Here is an 11,582-nt window from a genome sequence, read left to right as displayed (position 1 = left end):
TTGGCTAATCAAGACAACACAGATTTCCGGCTGTGTTTCTGCAAGCTCAGAACAAAAAAAACAACTGATACAGATTAGGGTTTCTTTAAGCCAAAGAAAAAGAGATTATTCCAACGTCAGACTTTTAAGCGAAGCACGGTCTACCTAAGATAAATATTGCTTGAATCTGATCTGTGGATGTTGCTGTGTAAAACAAGTTCTGTTCTTATGTAAGTCCACCCTGCTGATCAAACAGCTTGCAGTCTGTTAGTTTGGTTCAAACACTGTCTGATGGTCAGTGACCCACCCCTTTGCTCTGCTTGGCTGATCCCAGCTGTTTGTCGGTATAAAGACACAGAGGGTCTCAGGTTTGGGACACAGACTGACTGACAAACCGCTGTCAGTTGACTGCACTGTCTGTCTTCATCTTTATCGTCTGCTGGAGTACTGGGCAGAAACAAAGACTCCTCATCTGCTTCGTTAGTTTTTCTTCGGACTAGCATTTGGGGAAGTGCCAGCACTTTGTTGTCAAAATGTGTAGTTTGAGGGTTGTGTTGTTGTTGTGGTGCGCAGCAATAAGTGTGTCTGGGATGAGAAGAGAGTACGTCCTCAGGATAGAGGAGGTGTCTTGGAACTATGCTCCAAGTGGAATGAACGTGATTCAAAACCGCACACTGCAGGAAGATGAGTAAGTACACACAAGTTACATTGTGTTGATTATGCGTCAATACCGGCCTGTTGTCTCTGAAGCCCGAGGTGACACATGCAAAGACACACATGCAGTTAGATGAAGAGACATACTTTTGCAAAAACAGATTTTTTTTTTAAATGCAAAAAAGAAAAAAGAAAAAGACTGCAGTAGCTACACAACACAATAGGAATGATTAATATTGGTCACATATTGACTACAGATAATGACACAGGAAAACATATGTAGTACCTGTACTACACTACATGTCCTGCAAACATACATTTATATGAAGTCTTTGTGACTGATGATTTAATTATATATACTCATTTAGAAATTGTGTGACATTGTGTGGAATCAAAGGCTGCATTTCATGAAAGGCATTTTGACATGTCAGTAGGGAGCACGCAGGTGGAAATAACAACATCAATGAGGCTGAATTTGGTGCTTCAGTTGCAGAGACTTGGTTTTGTGTCTGCTGAAAAGTCATAGTTTATTGGGAGATGTCAGTAGAAGACAGTCATTGTTAATGGCACCTGTAACACTAATGCTTTTCTTTCTGATCATATTGGGAAAAATGTCCAATAAACCATTAACCAGATCATTTCAAAGAGTTTGAAACATTTTATCTTAACACAGACGCATCTTATTCTCTCTCTCTGGCTGGATCTCCCCGTAGAGAAGCCTCAGTCTTTTTAAAGAAAGGCCTCCAGCGCATCGGCCCCACTTACAAGAAGGCGGTTTATAAGCAGTACACAGACGCCACCTACAGGACTGAGGTGCAGAAGCCCGAGTGGCTGGGTTTCCTGGGACCAGTGCTGATGGCCGAGGAGGGAGACACAGTGGTCGTCCAACTGAGGAACGCAGCATCCAGACCTTACAGCATCCACCCACACGGGCTGAACTACAGCAAAGGCAATGAGGGTGAGAAAGGAACAAACTGATTTAGTATCAAAGCACGAGAGGATTGAAAAAGCTGGTAGATATGTGACTGTTTTTGTTTTCGGTCCTCAGGAGCTCTGTACCCTGATGGTACAGGTCCAGATCTGAAGCGTGACGACTCAGTGGCTCCTGGCAGAACAGTGATTTATGAGTGGAGCCTCCCTGAATCCCACAGCCCAGCATCACAGGACAGTAACTGCTTGACCAGATTCTACCACTCCCATGTCAGCCCACCAAAAGACATCAACTCAGGACTGATAGGACCCCTCATTGTCTGCAAGAGAGGTACTGGAAGATCGTAACCCCACCACATCAGCAGTACAATTTTGGGACACTGAGTTTTTCCATGACGTATTACTTTGTACTTTTACTCCACTGCATTTAAGTATCAGCATCAGAAGAAACATTGCTTTTACACAGGTTCATTTCTACATCCTAGTAAATATTTTTGATGTGAATTTTTCTCCCACAACTCACAGTGTCTCACAAATATGATCAGAATTCAGTAATAGTTTGTATCACAGATAAGCTGATTAACAGATTAGCAACGAAAGGTAATCGATTTATTGGACACCATTTCTGTAGTTTCAGTCATGTTTATTTTTGTAATCAGACAGTCACAACTGTGATCACATAGACTGTGTCTACTTCATCTGTGCGGATCAGATTCAAGTAGGACCCATTTCTCACCCTAACATTAACATGAATAGAAAAAATCTTTGATGATGCACATTAAACAGTGATTAACGAATGCTAGCTGGAAGAAAACATTTATAATTTTGGCAAAATGCCTGTTTATGCACAAACAGATCACTGATCATAACAATGGCACTCTCTCCTCTCCTACAGGAACTCTGGACCTTCATGGCGACAGGTCAGGAGACTACATGTACGCTCTGCTGTTCATGGTGACCGATGAGAACTTTAGCTGGTACTTGGATGAAAACATCAGGACCTACATCCCGAGTCCTGCCACAGGCCTGAAGGAGAATGAGGATTTCATTGAGAGCAACAAGATGCATGGTGAGGAGGAACATCTGCACATCTGCATCCTTATACATGCACAAATACACAATTTAACCCTGAGTGTGTTTTGCAGGTATAAATGGTTTTCTGTATGGTAATCTGCCTGGACTGAGCATGTGTCAAGGCAACAAGATCCACTGGCACTTGATGGCCCTGGGCAATGAGGTAAATACTGTGTTGTTTTCATTTTAACCATAAACCAGAACATTTGATGGTAAGGAACTTACTGAAGATCATTTTTCTAATGTTAAACCTTTATGTACCATAATAAAAACAATCTTGTTCCTCTGCTGGGATTTAATATCAACCATTTGAACCACAGCATTGTAGCTTGTTGCTTGTAATTCTAGCTCAATATTAGCTGTAAAGTCTTAGAAAAGAAGAAGAAGAAGTTAGACATATTTTCTTAAAATTAGACAAATTTTCTTAAGCAAAAACTTGCTTGTTAAGATTATTTTACTTTTTAGACAAAAAATAAGAACAATTTCCCAGAAATAAGATTTTTTTACTTTCTTAAAAATCCTTTTTTGCAGTGAAGGTTTAAAGTTTAAATGTTATTTTTTTACAGGTAGACATGCATTCAGTTCATTTCCATGGCCAGATCCTAACCACCCTAAACCACCATACAGACACAATCAGTCTTTTCCCGGCCTCCGGCACGACAGCTGAAATGGTAGCTGACAACCCCGGTCACTGGCTGCTGACATGCACCGTCAATGACCACCTGATGGGTGAGATCACATGTTCTAGTCTTGACATGAGACTCCATTGATATGATTAGTGGATAACATCTTACTGAGTACTGTTTGCATGCATCTGTTTTGTGGTTTAATGCAGCTGGAATGCAGGCTTTATTTGAGATCAAGAAATGTTTCCCTAATGTCCATAAGCCTCGGCCTCACGGTGAGCTCAGACAGTTCTTCATTGCTGCTGAAGAGGAAGTCTGGGACTATGCTCCCACGGTGCCTACTGATGGGTTGGTCACTCTAAACATGCAACTTAATACAGAAATGACGCTCTTCTTCTACTTCTGTAGAGACCTAACCCAATTCTAATTTATGCTTTTGTGTGTGCAGTGAGGCCGACATGTTCGTAACCAGAGGTCGGAACCGCATTGGAAGCCGCTACAAGAAGGTTCGCTATGTGGAATACACTGACAACACCTTCTTGACGAAGATGCTACGCAGCCCAGAGGAGCAACACCTCGGAATTCTGGGTAATTCTTGCTGGATGTGGGTTTTAGGTTACACCATTTAACTATGGAAAAAGGAAAAATAAATACAAAGGTTCTCTGGAAATAAAGTTATCGGCTGAGTTACTCAGAAACAACTGACATTAATAAATGTAGCCAGTAGCTCTTGCTAACAACCCAAAATAAACAGTTTGAATCTTACTCAATTAGTAGATTAGATAGTCATTACTCCGTATTTGTAATGTCTAACTTCAGCAACTGATTCACAGTGCAGCACAGATTATTGCAACATGTTGGCTCCTTGCCATCCTGCTTGAAAAAAGGAAAAAGAAAAAAAGAGCCTGCTGTTTATTTTATTCATGAAGCACTTTTACCCAACAAACTAAAAACTTCTGAAGAGCTAAAACAGCACACTCATAGAGCAATGCAACAAAACTGAACTTGTCCTCAGACATATTTTAATTGAATAAATGGCTCTATGCGTCTTAAACCATGTTGTTAATTCATCTGATGCATTGGTTTTCAATTAACCTCCATCTAACGGGCCTTTGTCCTAAATTTCCAACAGTCTTTGCGTGTTTGTGTCACTGTTCATCTGTTTCCCTCATTGTCTCCAGGTCCTGTGCTGCGAGCTGAAGAAAAGGACACTATCAGGGTGGTGTTTAAGAACAAAGCCCTCCGGCCTTACACAATGCAGCCACACGGAGTACAGTACAGTATAGAACAGGACGGGACACTCTATCACAATGAACTGGAAGGTTAATGCATGCACATACAAATGCTGTATTAGTGTACTAGATTATTCCCTTCTTTTTTTTTTGGCCTACCTCCTCATTCTGAACACTGGTACTCTTCTTCTCATCAGAATCATACACAGCAAAGAAACTGAGGGAGCTAAGGAGAGAGACAAGTAGGTTCAAATCTGAATTAAAATCCTTGTTAGCATACATTATTAAAGATGATTTGGTTTATTATTTTTATTATTCTGTCTTTCTCTGTGTGACTGCACGACTTTAGGAGTGGTGACTCCTCCCCCAGCTGCTCTGGTCAAACCTGGGACGGTGCACACCTACGAGTGGATGGTTCCTGTGGGTGCTGGGCCTGTGGAGGGAGAAGCTGACTGTCTGACCTACATGTACTACTCTGCAGTGGACCCTGTTAGAGACACCAACTCTGGACTGGTTGGGCCACTCCTCATCTGTCGCCCTGGATCACTGAAGAAAGGAGTGCAGGTGAGCGGAAACAAGAATTAAACATAAATTCAACATCATGTATGACTCAGGTTTTTGAAGTGATGAGTGCTGAAGCAGGTCAAGTCACATTGACTCTGATATTTTCAATCAAATGCAGCATGAATAAATATAAGCATAAAGAGAAAGACTACATGCAATGAAAGTATTCAGTGACTGGACAATGAGGCAATAGATGCAACATGATTATAATCAATGTTACTTCAAAGCTAACAAAAGTCAGATTGACAGCTGTATATTAAAGGAGATGGCTGAATGAGGACACAGGAAGTTAAATGCCTTAAAACTGCCTTTAGGGGGGCTATAATTTAAAAAACAAAAAAAAACAACAAAAAAAAACAAAGCAAAAAAAACAAAAAGCAAAAAATGGTCAATCCTAATGTGTCCATAAACATGCAGATCAGACCGGTTTGAAAAGGCTGATAGTGGCTGCCTTAAAAAAAGGTGTCTTGTCTGAGGCCTGGAGAGGCTAAATGATCCAGTTATCCACAAGAAACAAGACGAGGAGTCTACAGCTGCAGTCAGTTGTAATAAGGCTCAGTAGCGCTTTGAGCAAAGTGTAATCACATGGAGATTCAGCAAGTATCAAGTTTACCATGTTCACCTCCTTAGTTTAGGGAGCATACTTACTTGGCTCACTACCATTAAATACAAAGCTGATGCCTGTGGAACTGTCATTAGTTTCCAGGTATTTGGCCTTTAACCAAGGCTATTGGGAAAATTAAAGTAAAGAGTTCAAAGTTATCACAGCTCATCCTAAATGGTACATGAATATTGCTAGAGGATATCTGTAAGGCTCAAGGGGACACTGAATGGTTTGATGAGTCTGAAAATTATGTCAATCATATATTACACAGCCACCAGATCTGCACCTAATTGAGCATCTATGTTAGACTCCACCTTTATCATCAAATACCAAATGAGGGAAAATGTTTTGAATATCTTTTGGGAGAGTCATGTTCACCTCCGGCAGAGTTCCCGAGATTTAAAGAATCAACACCGAGGTGCACTGAAGCTGTTACGTTGGCATGTGGTGGCCTAATACCTTACTAACACACTTAATGTCAGTTTTTCATTTAAGGCTGGAAACCAGTTACCATAGTGTTTTAGGTATATGGAGTCCTAATAACTCTATTATGAGTTCACAAAATACATAACTAGTCTATTACTGACACATGACCTCTTCTTCTGTCTCTCTTCTCATATAGAAAAACTATAATAAAGAGTACCACCTCATGGCTACAGTGTTTGATGAGAACCTGAGCTGGTATCTGGATGACAACATCAGGACCTACACCACTGTTCCCACCTCTGTCAACAAGAACGATGAGGGCTTCGTGAATAGCAACAAAATGCATGGTGTGTAGTGTGAAGTCTCACTGCAGTCAGTCACTACATTAAAATCTGAGTTGATTGTTATTAATGAATGTCTTTAATTGGAGGATAAATGTTTTATTGTCGTTACATGATCTAGTAATTTGCACATTTTCAGCATTTTTTATTTTTTTTGCATTGCTTTATCATGTTTGTCATGTTTATCCGTATTTGTGTGGCTCTCTTTTAGCCCTCAATGGGTTTGTCTACAGGAACCTCCCGGGCCTGACCATGTGTAAGGGGGATAAAGTTACATGGCATCTGTCAGGGCTCGGTTCAGAGGCAGATGTCAACAGTCTTTACTTCCAGGGCAACCGCTTCCTCTATCGCCAGAACAGACGAGACTCCATCAGCGTTTTCCCGCACATCTCGCACACTGTCACCATGGAGCCCGACAGCATGGGTATGCGTCTTCACTCAGACACTGTCTAACACATACGGTTGTACTTCTGCACTGTAATTGTCAGAACCCTCTGTGTTGTTGGGAAAACGTAAAGCTTATTTTAACCAAAGAGGAAAAACCAAATTCAAAAATATGATCAAGAAAACACTTTTTCTGTGTTTGACTGCAATATAGCAAAATACAAATGCACAAACTTAAAATAAGCACTATGACAAAAAAAATAAATAAAAATCTGTGTAAACAAAGACTCAAACGTAGCATAAACAAAGCCACTAAAAGTTGGATTGGTTTACCGACGTAAATAAAAATTAATTAGAATTTGTTCTGAACAAAATAACAGTGTAAGAGACCTATTTGTACTGACTTTTTGTTGATATGAGCAATCTTTATTGATAGAGCAAATTAAAAGGCAAAACCAGATAATGCTAAAAAGTTTATCAAACTGTCTTCAGGATGCCTTGCTTAGAAAGTCTAAAACTGTAATTTGTTGTTACAAACTGATCGTCTCGTTACAATTGAATGTTCTGCTGGACTAAACCTTGCGTCCTGGCATTCATGTGGATGTTACTCTGCCACCTATCTAAACAGTGGCATCCCCAAGCAGGGTAATGTGCTCCTCCACATCCTCAGAACTGCCCATGAAGATTTTAAAGAACATGACAAATGCCACTAGACAATGATTTGGCCTCCTAAACCACAAGATGCAAAAGATCTGCTGCAAGTGTCCCAGTTCCAGACGCCACAGGACCTCCACAGAGGTTCCATGTGTGGGTAAGAGCTAGTTTGGACAAGGGAGACCCTTCCAACACTAGGTAGATAGCTTGAATGTTGTGGCTGATTGGTGTGTTAAATGATTGAGCTTTTATTTTATAGTCTTCACTTCACGATGAAGCTTTATCATGAATATGACAGTATGTTGCTACTTTTATAAACAGACCAATCATAGCAATTATATTATTATGATCTATAATTATATGACATCATTTTGCAGTGGGTCTACAGATTTTTAATTTTGACAAACCAGTCTGAACATTTAGACCTGTAGTGACACTTTATGAACAAAATAAGGGAAAACAGCCAGTGTCAAGGCCAAAGGTCAGCTGCTCCGCATGTTGGTTGCTTATTAACAATTTTAAACGTGACTCGATGGTAGTCTTTTCTGTGTTATCACTGTGGACTAAGCTGACAACACACCTCAACCTTCGGATACTCCAGGAAGATTTGACAAAGTCAACATTCACTTGATTGATGTCGGGCCTAACTTTAAACCTGGCATGTCCACTGTACAGTATATTAGTATAAAATGTAATGTTTGTGTGTGTGTTTCAGGTCAGTTTGAAGTGGTGTGTCCTACGGTGAACCATTATCGTGGAGGAATGCGAGCCAACTACACGGTGGAGAAGTGCAGCATGCTTCAGCGTCAGGGTGAGGTGATGCTCCATTCAAAGACCTACTACATCGCTGCCATGGAAACAGACTGGGACTACTCTCCAAACCGTACCTGGGAGGCGGAGATGTTCACTGGTCAAGAAAGGTATCAGCTGTACAGCACAAACACCAGAGTTACGGTAGACACACGGACCCCTATTTATTCCGTTTTTTGGTCTGAAACAGTCATTTGTAAAACATTGGCTCATTGTATCTTCAGCAATAACTTGTCCTCGTCTTTGCAATACATTTCTCAATCATCCAAACCTAATAAACCTTGTTCCTGTGTGCCATACAGCACCATTGTTGTGACATTGCAGTTTACTGTCATAAATACACCATCCTGTCATAAATGCCCAAAAGAACACTGTACTGAGTATTAATTCACTGCTGTACAACCAGCTTTTGCAACAAAATGCAGTTCCCAGGTGTTTTAGAACATTTGTCAGTCTTGATAAAATATATTTGTGACTCCCGCTGCAGTCCTGCCCGCGTCTTTCTGGATCAGCAAGGTGGCTTCATAGGCTCTCGTTACAAGAAAGTCGTCTACCGGCAGTACACCAACGACAAGTTCACCAAGCAGGTGGAAAGAACAGCTGACATGGAACACCTGGGCGTTATGGGTAAGCTGTGAAAGCAGCAGTGACACAAGGGACACATGTAATATGTATGTGTTAATTTGCTCTGACAAAAACAGACACCAGTGTTTGTGCAATAAAAGTCATTAATTATAGGATATGTAACATTTAGCAGCTGTATGACTTCTTGAATTCAAGCTGCTAATTGGAGTGTTTCCTGTTCATCCAGGTCCAATGATTCATGCCAACGTGGGAGACAAAGTTAAGGTGGTTTTCAAGAATATGGCAACCAGACCTTATTCTATCCATGCCCACGGAGTCAAGACAGAAACTCCTGATGTCCACCAAACCCAACCAGGTACAGGGATGCCCAGAAATAATTGAAGTAAATAGAAAATCCCAGAATGCTTATATTTTTTGTTGTGGTTGCTACGCTGGCAAAGAGACAAAATCAATATGCAATCAGAGTCTTTTTTTAGTGTGTTCTTATATTGTTGGTAACTATCATCACTTTGTGCGTCTTTAATCTACAGAAGAATGGAGAGCATTTATAAAGTGACAAATTAAATTGAGCATTTCTCTTAGAATATAGAGACACCTGTAGTATCTGGTCCTCCACCAGCTCTACTAGATTCACATATGCACTGGATCCAACGTGTTTAAAAAACTATGATGTATGTTGCAGGTCAAACTCACACCTACACCTGGTACGTCAACAAGAATACAGGACCGACCACAGAGCAGGAGGAGTGCTCTGTGTCAGCGTACTACTCCACTGTTGATGTCGCCAAGGTACATTGATACACACAATGTCAAACACGCAACGCAGGCAAAGGCAAGTCGTCACGTTTTCACACATTGTCTCCTTGTCTGCCAGGACCTTTACAGTGGGCTGATTGGTCCGTTGGTGATCTGTCGCCGAAGCTGGGCCAGGTAGGAGCTTCTTCTATGCGTTGAAGCAGTTAATAAGTAGAAATCTGAAAGTGCAAATGGAAGATTTGTAACCTGTGTTCATGCTGCCACCACACAATAAGTACAACAAACCTGTGCTGCTTCCAGGAGTTTGGGCTTGAAGAAGGAAGTAGAAGAGTTTGCACTGCTTTTCTTGGTCTTTGATGAGAATGAAAGCTGGTAAGTCTCATCTAAAAAACTAAACACTGACTGTTTGAGTTCACCAGGATTACAAGAATCACATTTCCTTCTTTTACTTCATTTTATCGAATTGAGCAGTTTTCATAGTACTGCCTTCATTTTCATTTTCATCTGCCTCTGAAACTTATGCTGCCTCTTCAAGACAATCCAAAAACCCCACAAACAAACTGTTCACAACTCTGTGAACAATATGATGTGATGTTACTTTTAAGTGCTGTATATTTGATGTGCATTATTCAGCAAATTAATATTCTTGCGCTGCAGGTATCTGGATGAAAACATCAGGACGCACATCAGGATCCCTCGCCCAAACCTGAAGGATGATGAAACCTTTATAGAGAGCAACAAGATGCATGGTGAGATAAGCACACACACAAAACTGTTATTTATACTAAAACTCTACAGTGTAATACTGTTTTGTTTCACCTACACATCAGAAGAAATATCCTTAAGGTTTCTTTCCAATGCGTGTATGTGTCATTGTGGCTTTTTCTGTGTGTGCAGCTATTAATGGTTACATGTACAGTAACCTGAATGGTTTGAACATGGAGGTGGGTGATAAGGTGTATTGGTACCTGATGGGAATGGGCAATGATGTGGACATACACACTGTACACTGGCACGGCCACAGCGTGGAATATAAGGTACAGAAAAACAAGCACACACTCAATCACATACAAACATACTGCACTATGGAAACACGTGATGACACGGATTATAACTCCTACAATAACTCTCTGCAGCTGGGTGGAGGTCCTCACCGCACTGACGCATTCGAGCTGTTTCCAGCCACCTTTCAGGTAAAATGTCAAAAGGCTGCTCTTTCCCAACATTAACCTTTTGAACTCCAAGTGGTTTCTGAGCATTATTTATTTATTTTTTGCTCCTGTAACAGTTTTACTCACCATGTGGCTCATTTTTCACATCACCTCTATGGAAACAGCAAAACCATGGCGAGACATACAGAAAACTCCGTCATGTCTTCATCATATAACACAGCTAGAATGTTATAAATCATATAAAAGAAAAAAAAAGCTGAATTTTTTGAATATTTATTCAAGCAAAACAGGAACATTTGGAATTAATATACACTTTTCCAACAGCTGCTAAAAATACTTCTTTTTTTTTGTCTCCACACGTTTGATATTTCACTCTTTGAATTTTCACAACCTCAACAAAAGCTTTATTTCAGATTTGTTAAGGTGCTGCATTTTAACACATGTACAAAAACTTACCACTTTAATGTTATTTTTTTTTTGCTTTGATCAGCGTTACCACAGAAAAAAAGGTCAGAAAAAAACCCAATAACAATACAATCTTTTTTTTTTTTTTAAATGGAGCTAGACATTTCAGGAATATTTCTTAGCATGTTTTTTTTTTTTTTGAAGAAAGAAGGTGCAGGTGGTCAAGAAAATAATGACTGTTGGGAATGTTACGGACATACTACTCTTGCGTGGCCAATAAATTAATTAAAAGTTGATAATTACTAGATCAACAATTTCCCTGAGGTACGCTACCAAAGGGATCAATAAAGTTCTATCTATCTGTCTGTCTGTCTGTCTGTCTGTCT

At 40.3% G+C, this 11,582-nt stretch overlaps 1 protein-coding gene across 1 annotated transcript in view; it reads left to right on the top strand.

Annotated features, from left to right (window-relative positions):
• The first annotated feature begins 371 nt into the window (after positions 1–371).
• cp (ceruloplasmin) overlaps positions 372–11,582 on the top strand; it is an 11,960-nt gene continuing 749 nt past the window's right edge. Inside the window, exons 1-22 of the mRNA XM_008305045.1 lie at positions 372–667; positions 1,347–1,591; positions 1,682–1,894; positions 2,459–2,632; positions 2,709–2,800; positions 3,204–3,366; positions 3,473–3,611; positions 3,712–3,851; positions 4,445–4,585; positions 4,693–4,737; positions 4,845–5,059; positions 6,286–6,436; positions 6,642–6,854; positions 8,184–8,388; positions 8,766–8,905; positions 9,090–9,218; positions 9,546–9,652; positions 9,738–9,793; positions 9,920–9,991; positions 10,277–10,368; positions 10,517–10,656; positions 10,756–10,812. Of these exons, the coding sequence (XP_008303267.1) occupies positions 513–667; positions 1,347–1,591; positions 1,682–1,894; positions 2,459–2,632; positions 2,709–2,800; positions 3,204–3,366; positions 3,473–3,611; positions 3,712–3,851; positions 4,445–4,585; positions 4,693–4,737; positions 4,845–5,059; positions 6,286–6,436; positions 6,642–6,854; positions 8,184–8,388; positions 8,766–8,905; positions 9,090–9,218; positions 9,546–9,652; positions 9,738–9,793; positions 9,920–9,991; positions 10,277–10,368; positions 10,517–10,656; positions 10,756–10,812 (3,084 nt within the window). The 5' untranslated portion in view covers positions 372–512. The remainder of the gene's footprint in view (positions 668–1,346; positions 1,592–1,681; positions 1,895–2,458; positions 2,633–2,708; positions 2,801–3,203; positions 3,367–3,472; positions 3,612–3,711; positions 3,852–4,444; positions 4,586–4,692; positions 4,738–4,844; positions 5,060–6,285; positions 6,437–6,641; positions 6,855–8,183; positions 8,389–8,765; positions 8,906–9,089; positions 9,219–9,545; positions 9,653–9,737; positions 9,794–9,919; positions 9,992–10,276; positions 10,369–10,516; positions 10,657–10,755; positions 10,813–11,582) is intronic.

This window comes from Stegastes partitus, unplaced genomic scaffold (genome assembly GCF_000690725.1).
Source record: "Stegastes partitus isolate 25-593 unplaced genomic scaffold, Stegastes_partitus-1.0.2 Scaffold2390, whole genome shotgun sequence".
NCBI classification, from domain to species: Eukaryota; Metazoa; Chordata; class Actinopteri; family Pomacentridae; genus Stegastes; species Stegastes partitus.
This window is presented reverse-complemented; position numbering and strand designations above follow the sequence as displayed.